This window comes from Gavialis gangeticus, unplaced genomic scaffold, assembly GCF_001723915.1.
Source record: "Gavialis gangeticus isolate Ggan-Ray unplaced genomic scaffold, GavGan_comp1, whole genome shotgun sequence".
Taxonomy (NCBI): domain Eukaryota; kingdom Metazoa; phylum Chordata; order Crocodylia; family Gavialidae; genus Gavialis; species Gavialis gangeticus.
The window spans coordinates 64,016,055-64,031,320 of record NW_017729031.1 but is presented as its reverse complement, the minus strand read 5'-3'; the positions used below and the strand labels follow the sequence as shown (position 1 = coordinate 64,031,320).

The 15,266-nt window shown below is 41.4% G+C and overlaps 1 protein-coding gene across 2 annotated transcripts in view; it reads right to left on the bottom strand.

Moving 5' to 3' along the window:
* The window catches only part of PPP1R1C (protein phosphatase 1 regulatory inhibitor subunit 1C), a 121,031-nt gene that overhangs the window by 72,624 nt on the left and 33,141 nt on the right, over nt 1-15,266 (bottom strand). For both annotated transcript variants that reach the window (XM_019523051.1, XM_019523050.1), the window contains exon 3: nt 2,826-2,863. In XM_019523051.1, the coding sequence (XP_019378596.1) occupies nt 2,826-2,863 (38 nt within the window). The remainder of the gene's footprint in view (nt 1-2,825; nt 2,864-15,266) is intronic.

The following is a 15,266-nucleotide window of genomic DNA, read 5'->3' as shown; positions in this document are numbered from 1 at the left end:
TCCCAGCCTGTGCAGTGTTGGGAAGCTGAGGGTTCATGGTAGTGGGCTCACTTGAGTGACATGGGTGGCAATTTTGAAGTTGGGGTGGCTGAAAGCCAGGGCTGGGAAAGCTCTCCCTGCTGCACTTTGCCAGCCCATAGCCCTTAAATGCAACCAATTTCGCAATTTAAAAGCCATGAAGTTGGAAACTGGTGGCTGGGAGGCTGTCCACAGCCCCACTTATCCACACATCCCTTCCCTGGGCCTACAAGTCCCTAACCATGGGACTAGGGCTCCAAGCCCCATCCTACTTGCTCTCTCTCTGAGCTATTACCTTTATCCCTTTCTCTGGGAGCTTCTCCCAGCTGCCCAAGACTCAGGGCCCCACCCCCCTAGTAGGACCTCAGACTCCATTGTGAGTCTGGGCATTGCCTCAGGTCCCTCTTCCTGACCTGGTCCCTGCTTCAGTACTCACAGTGAGCCTGGGCTCCCCCTGCATTGATCTAACTACCCACCAGGGATGTGGGGCTGGGGTTACCAGCTGCCCCTACCCACCTTTCACTGTGGAGGTAATTGGCCTGGCATTTCTGGGGGACTGTCCTGCCACAGACAGTCCCACCAGACCACCCTTTCCTGGCAGGGTGCAGTTTCCGGTCATGCCCAGGACCAGGAGCCAGCATCCATCCCCAATAGCTCCTCCCTAACCTCTGAGTTGTACTGAGCAGCAGCTCAGCCAGTGGTGTCTCTCTGGCTCCTAGCAGCAGATTGCTGCCCCTGCTGTTCAGGGCCCAGCCCTTATATATAACAGCTGGCCTCTGTTCCCCAAGCAGGCATCATTGCCTAATTGGGATAACAGCCAGCTGCAGGCTTCCTGGTTGCAGCCCACATCCCTGGGAGTAACAGAGCACCCTGTGCTCTGTTACACATGCCCTAAAATGGATTTTATTTAAAAGAGTTGCACTGACATTATTAAGAATAGTAAAACCCTAAAACTGTTTTTACAAATGGTCTACCATTCTAGTTCACAGTATATTATAATATAATGATAACCCTGTAAGTAAAACAGTACAAATCCCCTAAAATGAATGTAGTTACACACATATCAAGATGTTTATTTCATCGCTTTTTTTCCAAATAAGAAGGATGGTAAGCTATAATGCATCATATTAGAAGTAATTTAAGATACAAGTATTTGGATAAATTATGAACCCTAACAGATATATGGGTATAAAATCTACACATAAACTAAACTTAAGAGATCTGCTCTTTCTTCTGGTTAGCTTCATATTTAATCATAATAATATAATGGAAATTAATCTTTTCTTAAATATTCACTATAAAGAACTCACTGCATTTCTCTGGGTACGTGAATATGGTATATAATAAGTTCTTTAAGAGGTTTACTTATTCATCAGAAATTAGTTTAAGTTCATTTTCAGAAACAAAACACTTTCTCATAAACATGGACAAGACTTTTACCTTATTTTAGCATAATGGATGGAATATGTTGTTTATGAATAAAAGATCTGTTGTATTCAAAGAGAATTATTTATACTCGTTGTGTGATGAGACATTGATCTTCATGCCAGTAAGCCTTTCTAAATCTGTATTTGGACCCAAATTGGAAACAATCAATGCTGCCTATTGCTATTTAAAGAAATGACTGCTTCTCAAAAACACCAGTGAAAGAGAAAGTGAAGCTGGGGGGAAGAGACATGAAAAAGGGAGCTAACCTTGAACAAGGTTGTATAGTTAAGGTTTAATATAGCGCTGATAAGATTACCCTTGATTTTAATGGGTATCAGGTCTAGGCCCTGCACCAATTGTAGCAATGGCACAAGAGCTAAAACAAACCTGTTATCCCTATACTCACTAGGGTTGTGAGAAGCTTTGGTCCCTGATTCCATTCGGCAGATATGGCCCGATTTGGTGGCCGAATGTCTGAATCCGAATCAAATCAGAGGACCCTTTAATCTATCCAAATCGAATCGGAACCCCCTGAATAGATTCACCAATTCAGACATAGACACAGCTTTAAATGTTTTTTCTACATACCTCTAGGTAGCAGGGGCTCATGAATGCTGACATGCTGGGGCACCTGGAGTGTCCCACAGAAGCATGGGGGGCTCCTAAGCATGCTCAGCAGCGAACCCGGAAATGGACCAGAAGCACTTCTGGTCCACATCTGGGTTTGCCAGGGAGCCCCCCTTCACCCCCCTCCCCGGGTTGGCAACTGGTGCCTCCTGGGTTTGGGAAGGCACTGGGGTCCCCCTGCAGCCGATCACCAAGCTGCACTCCCTGGTAGACGCAGAAGTGGACCAGCAGTACTTCCAGTCCACTTCTGGGTTCATCGCCCAGTATGCCCCCCCCCCCGCATTCCTGTGGGATGCTCCATGCGCTCCAGCATCTCAGCAATCATGAGCCGCACCTGCTACCTCAAGGTACGTAGAAAAAACTTGTAAAGCTGTGTCTATGTCCAAATCGCTGATTCCTCGAATCAGCATTGAATCTTCAGATTCAGATTAGGCCAAATAAAATCAGGGACAGTGATCCAAAACAACAAATCAAATCACTGTCCCCAATTCAGGCTGAATCCGAATAGAATAAGGCCCAGTTTGCACACCCCTAATACTCACCAGTACTACTGAAAAGAATTTGCTCTTGCTACATCAATCTTAATGGAGACTAATGAATAAGTTGACTAGAATTGAAAGAGGAATAGGAACGTGTACACAGCTGATAGCTAGAGGTCCATTATAAACAACTGTATATGCCAGCAAGGTAAGTATTAATATATTTCAAAATGGGTGTTAAATAATAGTGTTTTAAAAATGTATCTAACTTACTTCTCCTTGTGAGCTGTTCGTTCTCTTCTCATCTCTTTCTATAAAAGGGAAAGGGAAGAATTAGAAAAAAAGTGCAAAAAAGTGTCTTAGGGATAAACATTGAAGACCATAGTCTGAACTCTATAGCACCACTCAGCGAGAAATAACTCTACAGATTTGTATCTTTACCCAGTCCTGCCTTTATGGCCAAATCATCAAAAGCAGTCAGGCACCTCTCTCCTATTGATTTCTAGGGAAATTAGAAATGAGAGTTAAGTGAAAAAAGGTCTTTGAGTTTCATAAGTGCTTTGGCCAGGTAGTCGAAAGAGCTCAACACTCAGCAGCTCTCCTTAAGAACCCTGTGTACATCTGGGTGATAAACTCTGCTAAAAATCAATACAAAAAAACCGTTTTATTGTAACCCATTTGTGACTGGAACTTCTTTTTTCTGTTTGACACATATGTAACACATGACTGGCACTACTGGAAATTGAAAAATAATAATTAATGATTTCAAAACAATGAATTAATCTAACATAATAGAAAATAATGATATTGCTACAGAGCATCTTGAATTTCACATACAATTACCAAGTAATCTAGAATATATTCACATGTAATTTTGCTGTTTCAAGGTTTAATGCTAGCACACTGATTTAGGGTCAGATGTGATCATGGGGAATTTCCTTATTGCATGATTCTGTCAGTTTATTTACAGAGGACTGCTGTGATGCCAGAAATGGCCACTACTGCTTCTAACTACTGCTTCTACAATAAAGTAAATACTTTCAGTAACCTAGCTACTCAATCATGAAAATGTATATAGTAGAAGAGAAAAAAAATTCTTAACCCCTATTGGTAATCAGTTTATCCCCTGTTGTATGAGAATACATTGCCTTTCTAATGGAGTCAAAAGTTTGCATACTGTTAATAGTCAGAAAGTGAGTCTTCATTTCTTGGGAATGATCTACCAGTTACTGAATGATTTTGCTGCTGAGTAATTATAAAGTTCTAGAACAAATGACACTAAAACACAGTGAGACCAGTATATCCCCATGGACACCCCCAATCATCTTTCCTGCTAGAGAGAAAGAGAGAGAGAGAAGGAGAGAGAGAAGAGATGGAAAAGAGATTAATGTATCAATCAGGATTTATTTATGTATTTGAAGGTATTTTCTAGAGTATTCCTCACTGTTGTTACCTGGCAAACATTAATGAGTCACTGTAGTTCTTCCTAAAATAGATCTCCTGCTGTTAACACTACTAACATCCCACGTTATGGAGAACAAATCAAAACAGATAATAAATATTAGAATTAATTACTTAAGAAGGAGGTAGCATAACAGAGCAGATAGGCTACCGCTGTAGAAGTCATATGGCTTGTTCCTACAATTGACCTATTATTTGACCTGTTATGTGACCTTGAGTAAATTCTCATCTCCCTGATTTTCCTGTTTGTAAATACAGATAGTGATACTGACTCTTCTTTGTAAAGCACTTTGAGATCTAAAGATGGAACATGCAAAAGGAGACATCATTGTTGTGGTGATGATTATTATTTTATATATGCAAGAAAGATGTCAGACATTACTTGGAGTTCTTCATGACAAGATTTGCAGAATCAGGACCCTGGATTTTGAAGCTGGAATTTGAATGAATCCTGACTTCAAAACACAGCAAAAGCTTACTTTTGACACACATCTTTCTGAGACCCCCAATCTGTCTAGATTCATGGGTTTATCAGCAAACTAAAGCTGAAATTTAGATTGGGAATAACACCTGCAATAAGGTTTGCCTGGTTTCATATGTATTTCCTTAAGGCTTGTACAGCTCTTATCAGGAAAGGTTGCACTTTTAAAATTTCTTCTCAACAGGATCACATTAAACCTGCCAGCACTGGACAGTGCTGCTAAATTTTCCTGTTTGTCTTATTCACAGCAGCACTTACCTAGCAGTCAGTCATATGAACATGATTTACCTGTATATATACACAGTGCCAAATGCCTAGCAGAGTTGCACTGTCAAAATTTAAGAATGTACAAATTAAGACTATGAAACCACAGTGAAATGGAGAGATCCAATACCAGCCTTGAGAATATCCACCGTGGAGCTGAGGAAGACAAACTCAAAGCAGTTGTTGATTGCAGTATTCAGTGAATTAAAGAGTAAAGGGCAGGAAGCAAAGGAAATGACAGCTGGAGAACTAGTTGGAGTCAAAGACACTTTTTTGGAAGATGGAGAGACCAAGGCATGCTTGTATTTTGAAAGGAGCATGCCAGAAGATAGTGAAAAATGAAGCACAAGAGGGGGAAAATAAGGAGAACTAGAGCCAGGGAGATGAAGTGGAGCTAGTGGACAGTTTGGAGGCAGAAGGCAGATATAAACTTAATTCTTAGTGTATGGGCAAAAGACAGGATTACGAAAATGGAGAAGTTACAGTTGAATCAGAACTGAAGGAGAAAAGAAAACTGGTACATTTGATATAGGGGGAGGAAAAAAATAGTAGTAGTTAGAGCCAGGTGACCAGGCAGCCTGATAGCAACATCATCATAGGACTGCCAAGCATCATTCAGCTGCATGGCAACAAAAGCAGAAGCAGAAACCAGAGATAAGCCAGAGGTAAGAGACAGATTTTATGATAAGCAAGAAGAGCAAAGGGGTGCAGAACAAAATGCAGCAGTGAACAGCAGAGAGCTACTGTACCCAGGGAAATTTACTGGAAGAATTGTGCTGTATAATTAGAATACTGTTGCTATAGAGTTATACCCATGTGGATGAAATTGAAGAGTTCCTTTTCCCAATGTAGCTTGGAAAGCAATATAAGTCCAATTCAGAGAAGGGTACTCAGTCCCAAATTATACCTATAATTTCCCATAGAGAAAAGCTATGAGCCAATAGATAAATTGTGGGATGAAAAGGCAGGGAATAGGGTGAAAGGAATATCATTATGTGAACTAAACAAGACCAAAGATCTCTGGCTCCTTACCAAAATGCTAAATGAACAATAGAAATCTGTATGTGTGCATTCTTGTGGTGATTTGGTTTGAACTTCTAAGCCTCTGTAAACTCACTTAAGAGTATGCAATTTGATTTATTTACTAAATTTCTCTTTACCATATATACTGCCTTCCCTAACTGAGCCAGGGCCAAACCCCAGGAATCTAGCCTAGTGGTTAATAACTTGGTTAGACTCAAGGCACCCCTTGTTAGACTCAAGGTATACCTCAGAAAATGCCAGCTCTTGGTTTTCACTTATTTCTTGACTGGAAAAATAGAGTAATTATTCTGTTGCAAAAAAACTCCAAAAGACTGCAATAGGTCAGAATATTTTTGATACTATGGTTTCCTATTTGAAATCTCTGGGTTTAGTATGTGAATCCTGACATCCCAAATGAGAATTGCTGAACTAGCACCATCCAGTCATGTTCTACATGCATCTTCCACAATTAAGCCGTGCTTATGGCTTAAAGGGGCCCTAAATCTATGCTCCAGCCAAAGGGCATCCCAATACCTCTCTAAGCCACTTCCAATGCCTAATTGCAAGATTAAGTTATGCAGAGAGTAGGAACAAGTGAGTAGGGTTTGTTTCTTGGCCAGCAGTCCTGGATTCAGCAGGGAGGACATGATATAGCATTTTGGTGCTAATTCTCCTTGAGAGAATTGAAGACTTAAATCATAAATATTGGAGCTGATTTATAAGAACAGATAAAAATCCTCATACCCCATAGGAGTCAGTAGCAAACCCTCCTTGGTTGATCCAGGGTCGAGATTCCATCTATGGTCTTCCATGCTTATTTTAGGTTGTTGACCGATGTTCAGTTAAAGGTGAGATGGGACCTGATTCATGATTCCAACTATCATGCCTCTTTCCAAGCCACATGTGTATGGCAGGAAGTGAGACTGTGGATCATATCCTATTGTCCTATCACAGGGGTTTTCAACATTTTTAAGGAGTGTACACTGGTGGCAGTGGCCAGATGCAGAGCTGGGGGGAGTGGGGAGCGGCCAGACACAGAGTGGGGAGGGACGCGTGCGAGCTTTCCCCTCCCCCCCAGCATCTGGCTGGTCAGGCAGCATCTGTGTGGCCCACAGGCAGGAGCTGCTGCCCTCTCCCCCGCCCCGACCCTGGTCCTGGGAGGCAGCAGCGTGGGGTGGTGGATGGTGGCACTCCATCCCTGCCTACCCACACATACCTCCTAGCACCTTTCCAAGTACCCCCAGTTGACAACCACTTCCCTATTGTGATCCTGAGCTCCCCATGCACTGACAAGTATCAAGCTGAGTGCCCAGCATGCCCATGGCTGGAAGCACCAGTCAACCAATCAGTCTATCAGTTGACTGGCCCTTCTAGACTTTGGACCAGATTCTTGAAGGGCTTTGGTGCACTCCCAAGCCTGGGAACGCCAATCAGCTGACTGGTACTGCCAGGCCTAAGAGTGAACTGGTCATATAGTCAATGCTTCCAGCTACAAAATTATTATACACATTTTATGCAATATTTTTGTGGCATATTCCCTATATCATCACACCATTAATTGTTTGAATGTGTGGCAGAGCTACTACTTAAGACATGATTAACTGGTTAATCATGTCTTAAGGATAATGTTTGCCAGGGGCCTTAGAATCAGAAAAAATGTTGACCCATACTTAATAGGAATGCAATTACATTGTACTTAATAGTGTGGCGACCCACACTTAATAGTGTGGCGAGTTGTTTTGATCAGGTGGTTCCACATTCAGTGAACTGAAATGCAGGACATTTGTATTTGATATTTCTCCCATACAGGTTCTGTGCCACTTTTTTATTTGTAAGTGTTTTTATGTTGCTCCATCATATATACATTGTTGTGTTAGGTTTCAGATCAAAACTTATGGCAGTTTTCAACTCTATGCTGGTCTAATTAGCTGACAAAAATCTAGTCTATTTATAAGTTATTTATCACCAAATCCTGATTTTAAGTAGTATATTAGAAATGGCTTTGAGGAGCTAGGAACATATATGTACATACCCAAGATACTTTAAACTGGCTGCACTCAAAAGTATTGTTGAAGGATCTCAAACTTGTGCTGAGGAAAGGCTGTTATTAACTAGCCACTACCATTTTTTAATAATATTTAGAAACAGTGACTCTAAGGCCACGTGGGCTAAACTGCACTTCAGTCTCTCCCAGTAAATAAAGGCTTCAGATACAGCAGTCTGACTTTCTTCAGAGTTTTCAGGAAGAGAAAACTTCCTGTTCTAATTTTATAGATCAAAGACTGCTTGTGAAGCTCAGGAATAAGAATAGCTAAACAGATAATTAATAGTCCTCATATTGCAACTGTTTCTGAAGTGAGTTTCACACCCACACAGGCTGTGCCTCTGCGCAACTCAGATAGAAACAAGAGGCTGATTCCCCCTGATGTAGGATCTGCCCACTCAGGGCCCGCTGCAGTCTTTATTCAGTGCAAACTCCACTCACTTTAAGTGGACTTGGAGAAGAAGCTGCAATGTTTGCTTCAGTCATATTTCTGAAACACAAAGGGAAAGACACCGGGGAATTCTTCTACTGAAAGCCTCTTTCAGCATATCTGTTTCTAATGCTTGGTTTCCCAGCCATGCAATTATGTTCACACATATAATGTGCAGTCAGTTCAGTTACACCAAAGATACTTTGCTACAAATGAGATGAGAAGGTGGCTGTGCTCTGGGCTATAGTCAAAATGTCAACTGCTGTATTTGATTATCAGTTTTCCAACAAATAGCTATTATTGCTGTGAAAAAAACATGACCACATAGTCATGCAGTCTCTTTAGGTTGAGAATGGATACAGGAAACAAAGGCATTACTCATCTGTCTCCCTTCCCCCTTCTCCCACTGGGTACAGTTAATGCACTTGCAGTGACTGTGCAGGGCATGAGGTGACATATTTTAAGTGACTTGGCCTCTGATATCACCACCTGTGGGTTCCCCAATGGAGTCATCCTGCTAAAGCATATCTCATCAGACAAAGTAATCTGCTTCTTCCTGCCCCGATAAGAGCAAATAAAAGCTCCTACTGCAGGTTTCTGCTGTCAAACACAGGGGAAGGAGAATGGGTTGCAGAGAGCAGCTGTAAACACAGAAGAAGCTGAATGAGTGGCAAGTATAATTGCAATGACTTGAGAGCGGCATCAGAAAAATGTAGTTCACTGTAGTCCACTAGAAGGCACCAGCAGGGCACATACGGTGTTGTTCGTAGCTTTGCTCATTGCAATATCTCTTTGTGGCAAAAGATGTATTTCCTGTAATCTGTACAATTAATGACTTATTACAAACAGGGGGGAAGGACAGACTTCCTCTTGTGGCCCAGATCTGAGATTCATGAGCTGAAATGGATCAACATTTTTCTCCTTTTGAATAAAACTTGTCATTTAAAACTTACATTTTCTTTTTTGCTCATTTGCTTTATTTTTGCTGTTAATCTCTCTCTCTCTCTCACTTTTTCATTTTGTCCCCATTTTTCAGTGAAAAGAGGCAAGTGAAAAAAATGGACTCCCGACACACACACACACTCTCACTTTTTAGGGCCTTTCCACTGGAAAAAGTCAGGTGTTATTTTTCACTACTGTCTTTTATTGAAAGAGAGACAAAGGCAAAAGAGAGAGAGAGAGAGAGAAGTGCCATATTAAGCAAAGGTGTGGCTTTCATGCTTTAATGGGAAATATGTGTTCAAAATAAAAATTTGGGTTTCTTTTCAGCCTTTTTTCTTTCCTGTTTTTTGTAAAAATGAAGTTTCATTGAAAAAGGATTTCTTCATAACAAATAGTGTTTAATAAAACCACAATTTTAATTTAAAAAAACCCTTTTCAGTAAAAAAATGTCAACCAGATGTTTTTCATTCCACCATGCAGTTTCTACATAAGCATATGCAAGTCATTATCGTTACCATCACCTACAGTACCGCAGGTCCCATCTGTGGAATGGAAGTAATAATATTTTTCTTTTCTCTGTCATTTTTTTCCCTTTCTGTTTAGATTCTTTGAAGTGGCAACTGCCTTTTTGGATGTGTTTGTAGATTCATGAACAGGTCTCAGAATAGATTTGTTGCATGCTTGCTCTAGATCTGGCTCCATGGTTAGTCCTCAAAGCCAATGCCTACAATTTGACTTCACAGCTAGTTAGTCATTTCATCAATATAAGCAGTAGGCCGGCCCACTTGAAAGTTTTCTGGCCAAAAAACTTTTCAAAAGAATATTGAGTTTCTAACCAAAAACAATTATGACAATTTTCTGCCTTATGTGGAAAAAACACTGAGTTTTCATTGAAACACTAATAACTGAAAAGTTTCCAGTTTTCAGATGGAAAAAAAACCCTGCATTCATCTGAAAATGTTTAGATTCTATTTTGTTTCAAAAACAAAGAACATTTTTCACTAAAAGACCTTTCTGATCAGCTCTGATTTTCTGCTTGCATTCCACTTCATATTTCACATGCTATTTATGATTCCAGATGAAACTGCAATTTTCTCTAAGTGTTGGTTTTAAACATGTTGCGAGACGGTTTCCTCATCAGTCAAATGAGGGGTGTTTACATTCCTTTACATTCTTCTACATTCATTACATGACATGTACCTACATTACAAGGTCATGCACATGAGGAAAAATAACCTCAATTATATATATACAATGCAGAGTTCTGACCTAGCAGTTACAATTCAGAGAAGAGACCTTGGTGTCACTGCAGAAACTATCTAAAGACATCAGCAAAAAGTGAAGTGGCATCCAAAAAAAAGCCAATAAAAATTTTGGGTGTCATTAAAAAGGGCACTGAAAACAAAACAGAAAGCATCGTTATGCCCCTAAATCCATGGTGTGGCCACATCTTGGATACGGTGTGCAGTTCTGTTCTTCACATCTCAAAAAGCATGTAGCAGAATTAGAAAAAGATATAGAGGCCAACCAAAATGATTAAAGCATAGGTTCCCAAACTTTTTCTTATTGTGTACCTTCTTCCAGATTTACCAGCTGCCTGCATACCCCTACCAGATACATTTTATATTTTAACTCCTTAAATGCCAATTATTATAATGAAAATTAAATCTGCCATTACACAATTTCTGCCATGTATCCCCCAGAGATGTCTTATACCCCAGGGTTATGAGTACCACAGTTTGGGATGTTAGTTTGTACCCTGATCTAGGGTATGAAACAGGTGCCATATCAGGAAAGACTGAAAAGGCAAAAACTCTTCAGTTTGTAAAGGAAAAGGCTGAGGGAGGATACGATAGAGGTCTCTACAATCATAAAGGGTGTAGACAAAGTGAACAGGAAACTTATTCACTAACTCTCAGAATAATAGAACTAGGAGGCACCTAGTGAAATTATCAGGAGACATTTAAAATTAGGAAGAAAATGTTCTCTTTTATGCAGCACATAATTAATTTGTTGAACTCACTACTCCAGTAGAGGCAGATAGTACATACAGCCAGATGCAAAAAGGAACTAGACAAATTCATGAGTGATAGATCTATTAGTAGCTTGTAAACAGAACATGTGGAGAGGTACCCTCTGACATCTCTAAACCAATGGTGGTGGATACCAGGGAGGGTAATGAGCAGGGGATAATTAGGGATGTTTCCCTAGGTGAAACATAGGGGGACCACAAGGGAGCACGTGCCCCCCCAAGATTGGCCCTCGCTGGCCGGGGAGTGGGAGGTGACAGCTGTGCCCCCCCAAGAATGCAGGGGTGCCAAGAGAAGCACCAGTGGCACTTCCAGGTTTCCCGCTGACACTTCTAGTTTGCTGCCAAGGGACTCTCTCCCACCCCGGTTGGTGAACAGCCAACGGGGGATCCCCCCCACCCCGGTTGGCAATTGGCTGCTTGGGCACCCCCCCAAGTCGGTGATTGGCCACTGGTGCCCCCCCCAGGATCCGGAGACACCAGTCGCCCGTCGGATAGATCACTCCAGATATACCCTGCTCAGATGCTTTCCTGCTGAAGCACGGATTTTCAAACTGTTCCATGGAAACCTGGGGTTCCACGATAGGTCACCAGAGGTTCCACAAAGCGATTCGGGGTAGTGGCAGAACAGGCTGGAAGGCAGTGCATCACCATTGCTGGGCCAGGTTGCCTGGCTCCACATCAGGTCATACAACCCATGGTCCCAGAGTAGGGACTCTATGGCAGAAGAAGTGATATGAAAGGTTTATGTGGCTTCAGGAGGTTTGAAAACCACTGCTCTAAAGCATCTACTCCTGCCACTGTTGGACACAAGATAGTGGGCTAAATGGACCGTTAATCTAATGAAGTATGGCATTTCTTACATTTTTATGTATGTTAATTGATGTTTCTAAATACCAGATTGAATATGGGCTAGAAGCCCAAAGACATAGTATTATTTATTTTTGCCAAAGTTACCTTTGTTCCCTCCCCACTTCCCCACTCTGCTTTGAATGCTACTCTTACCCACATCCCATTGTCTCTTTTTGAATTACTGAGTTAAGAAATGTGGAAAACTGTACTCAGACAAATGTGAAATACTGACAGGGTGAATTGTTTGCCTGGTTTTCTTTTGTCTATGTCTGTCAAGCAAAACTCTGCAACTGATATATATGTAATTACATTTAATTACTAAGAAATATCATGGCAAATCCTGCTGAGCATTAGCATGTGCCCCTGAAAAGCTCTGCACTGAAAAAGCACCTCATTAAACTACAATATTCCAGCTGCCATCGTAAATGTAGCTGGAGGCCCTTTTTCTCCCCCCCTCATTCTAGAGCTGACAAGAGAGTTAAGTATGCTACAGTTCCACTGCATTTCACAGACTAATCAGCATCTAAATTATTGCTTGGTCCTGCAGGGAACACTAATAACAGGATTTGTACGGGAAATATTAATAAAAAGGGGGAAAGGGAGCTTGCCACTTATACAAGCATTTCCTCACTCACTTTGTACTGTGCTGCTGTTAGGGTTAGTAGCAGACAAAACATACTGTATTGTCCTGATTCGTGCACTTGGCAGTATTTTCACAAGAAGAACTTCTGTAACTCAGGCTAGAAGACTTCACAACTGATACTTGTTTGCATTAAGTATTTTTAGAGTATAAAGTTAATTGGTTTGAGAGTAAGTAACACAGTGGCAATAGTCATCTGCTTCAAGTTAAGAAAACGAAAGAGTCACTCATCTCTCCTGTCAGCTGAGGCCCTTATTTTGAAAAGAGCCTGACCTATTAACTCTTCTGCCTGTGTGAACCTCCAATGAGGTCAATGAGATTTCACAAGAAGTTATTGTGTTGCAGGGTCAGGGCCTTAGCAGGACTGTTTTAAACTGAACTTTCATTGTTTGCAATCTTTAGAAAACTGACAACACTATAATTTGATACAAAGTTATACACTGTGGAGTTTCCAACATACTGACTGGAATATTTTGCCTAAAAAAAGAGCTAAAAATAATATTTTGTGTCTATTTGGTATCAGAGATGTCTGAGCGCTCTATTTAAAATAAAATAATATTTAAACATATTTCATGGCCTCATATAAATCTTACAAAGTACTCTAATCTAGCTTCCTTCTCCCATATAAATCATCTGTGTCCTATTGAATTTACTTCCTGTCCCTGCAAGGTTTTTTGGTTTTATGTCATTATTCCTTCATGGATTTATACCATTATAAACCTACAATAAAAGAGTGGGAAATCTAACTTCAATAAACTTATTAAATATTAATGCATAGGATACTTTTGCTTCATTGAAGAATTGCTGTCATCCTTGCATCAAGAGACTGCTGACAACAATTGAAAAAAATCTATACAAAGAATAAAAATTCTCAGATTCTTTAGGATGATCCAAAACCCCATAGAAAAAATAAATTATTGCCTATTAAATACTATAGGACGTGTTTATAAGGCAAGTGAAGCTGGGGGTGCTAGGATCTTCAGGCATTTTCCATGCAGTGGTGCAAATATATTCCTTAAGTATGGAAGAAGGGGTCTCCACTGCCAGTTTGGCATAGACCCTTTCCTTTGGGCTTTACTCTGGAAGGCTGGCGATAGAATGTATACTGGCACGTGTCTGGGTGCATGAAGGGTATCTGATTCCTATAGCTACATTACAACTTCATACCCTAACTGCAGCAGAAGTTAGGTTTCTCCTCCCTAGCAAATCTGTACTTCTACATACAGCCCAACTACTCTGGCTTAACTGGCGAAAAATGGATTCACCCTAGTGTATTATTAACTGACCTCTACTATTTACAGATTATTCTGCACAACTGTCACCAGCCCAAATGCAGTTGGCTGAAGTGTCCCCAGATCTAATCAACTCCAGCACAGCTCCAACCTATATGGAAAACATCTCCAGAACCTCCTGACTCAGCATGCCAAGCAGGTGACTTCCAATACTCATTAACACCAAGAGTGCCATAAGCTAGAAGGGTTAGCTGGTTACATGTTTTAAAAGATTTGCTTCATATAAGTTAACCTGACTATGTCTGCATAACTGAGTTTCCTTCCTCATGGGTCCAAAAATGTGGTGGTGAAGGAGAGGTGTAACTTTTTTCCTGCTGCCTGTGGGGGACCTAAGGCCCTGCGTACTGGATTAGAAACACAGTACCAGTGTGCAGAGCTGGGCAGGGACACCACCAAACCCCAGGACCTGCCCTTGGCATGTGGAAGCAACAATGGGCCCCAGAGCCCAATCCCAGTGTGGGGCTTTTAGACGACACAGTACCAGCAGGGCCCAATCCCAGCACCCAGGATCAGTAACAGGCAGTGCCAGGCCCCAGGGCACCCAATCCTGGCATGTGGGGTACAATCCCCAGCACACGGACCAATATTGGACCACTCATCTGGCCTACAGGGCCATAAACTTGAGCACCAGTGTTCTAAACAATTAAAATAAATGTTCTCTGATACTTTTGAAAATCAACTTCAAACAAAAAATATGATAGAACCAGGTCCTTCACACATGATAGTATCCAGTTGTAAAACTAGGGTGGGGGGACAGGGACTGCCGCTAGAAGATGCATGATCATGCCAACAGCACAGGGGCAAGTGGAAGTCACTGCTGCCTCTGTGTGTGCCCCAGGTGCCCAGCTGTGTTGCTGTGCTGCTGGCTGTTTTTTCCAGAGAGACAGACCAATCTAACAATGTATCTCTGCAAACTCCATTAATAGGAGAAGTGTCTGTATCAGAAGAGCAGCAATATCTTATGGCCCAATAAGGACTTCACATTTTTACGTTAAATAAAATCCTCTTTTATGAGCTAGATGGATCCTCTTAAGGAGATGATCCTCCAAGCCCAAAGGAAGGTAATCCCAATTAGGATCAAAGGGAGCAGGAGAGCACACAAGCCTCCATGGCTCACCAAAAGCATCCGGGAATGTCTCCTTGCTAAAAAGGAGGCATACACCCAATGGAAAGAAGGGGTCATCACCAGGGATGACTATTCTGCAGTTGCTCGGGGATGTAGGGGGGTAGTTAGGAAGGCCAAGGCAGAGATGGAA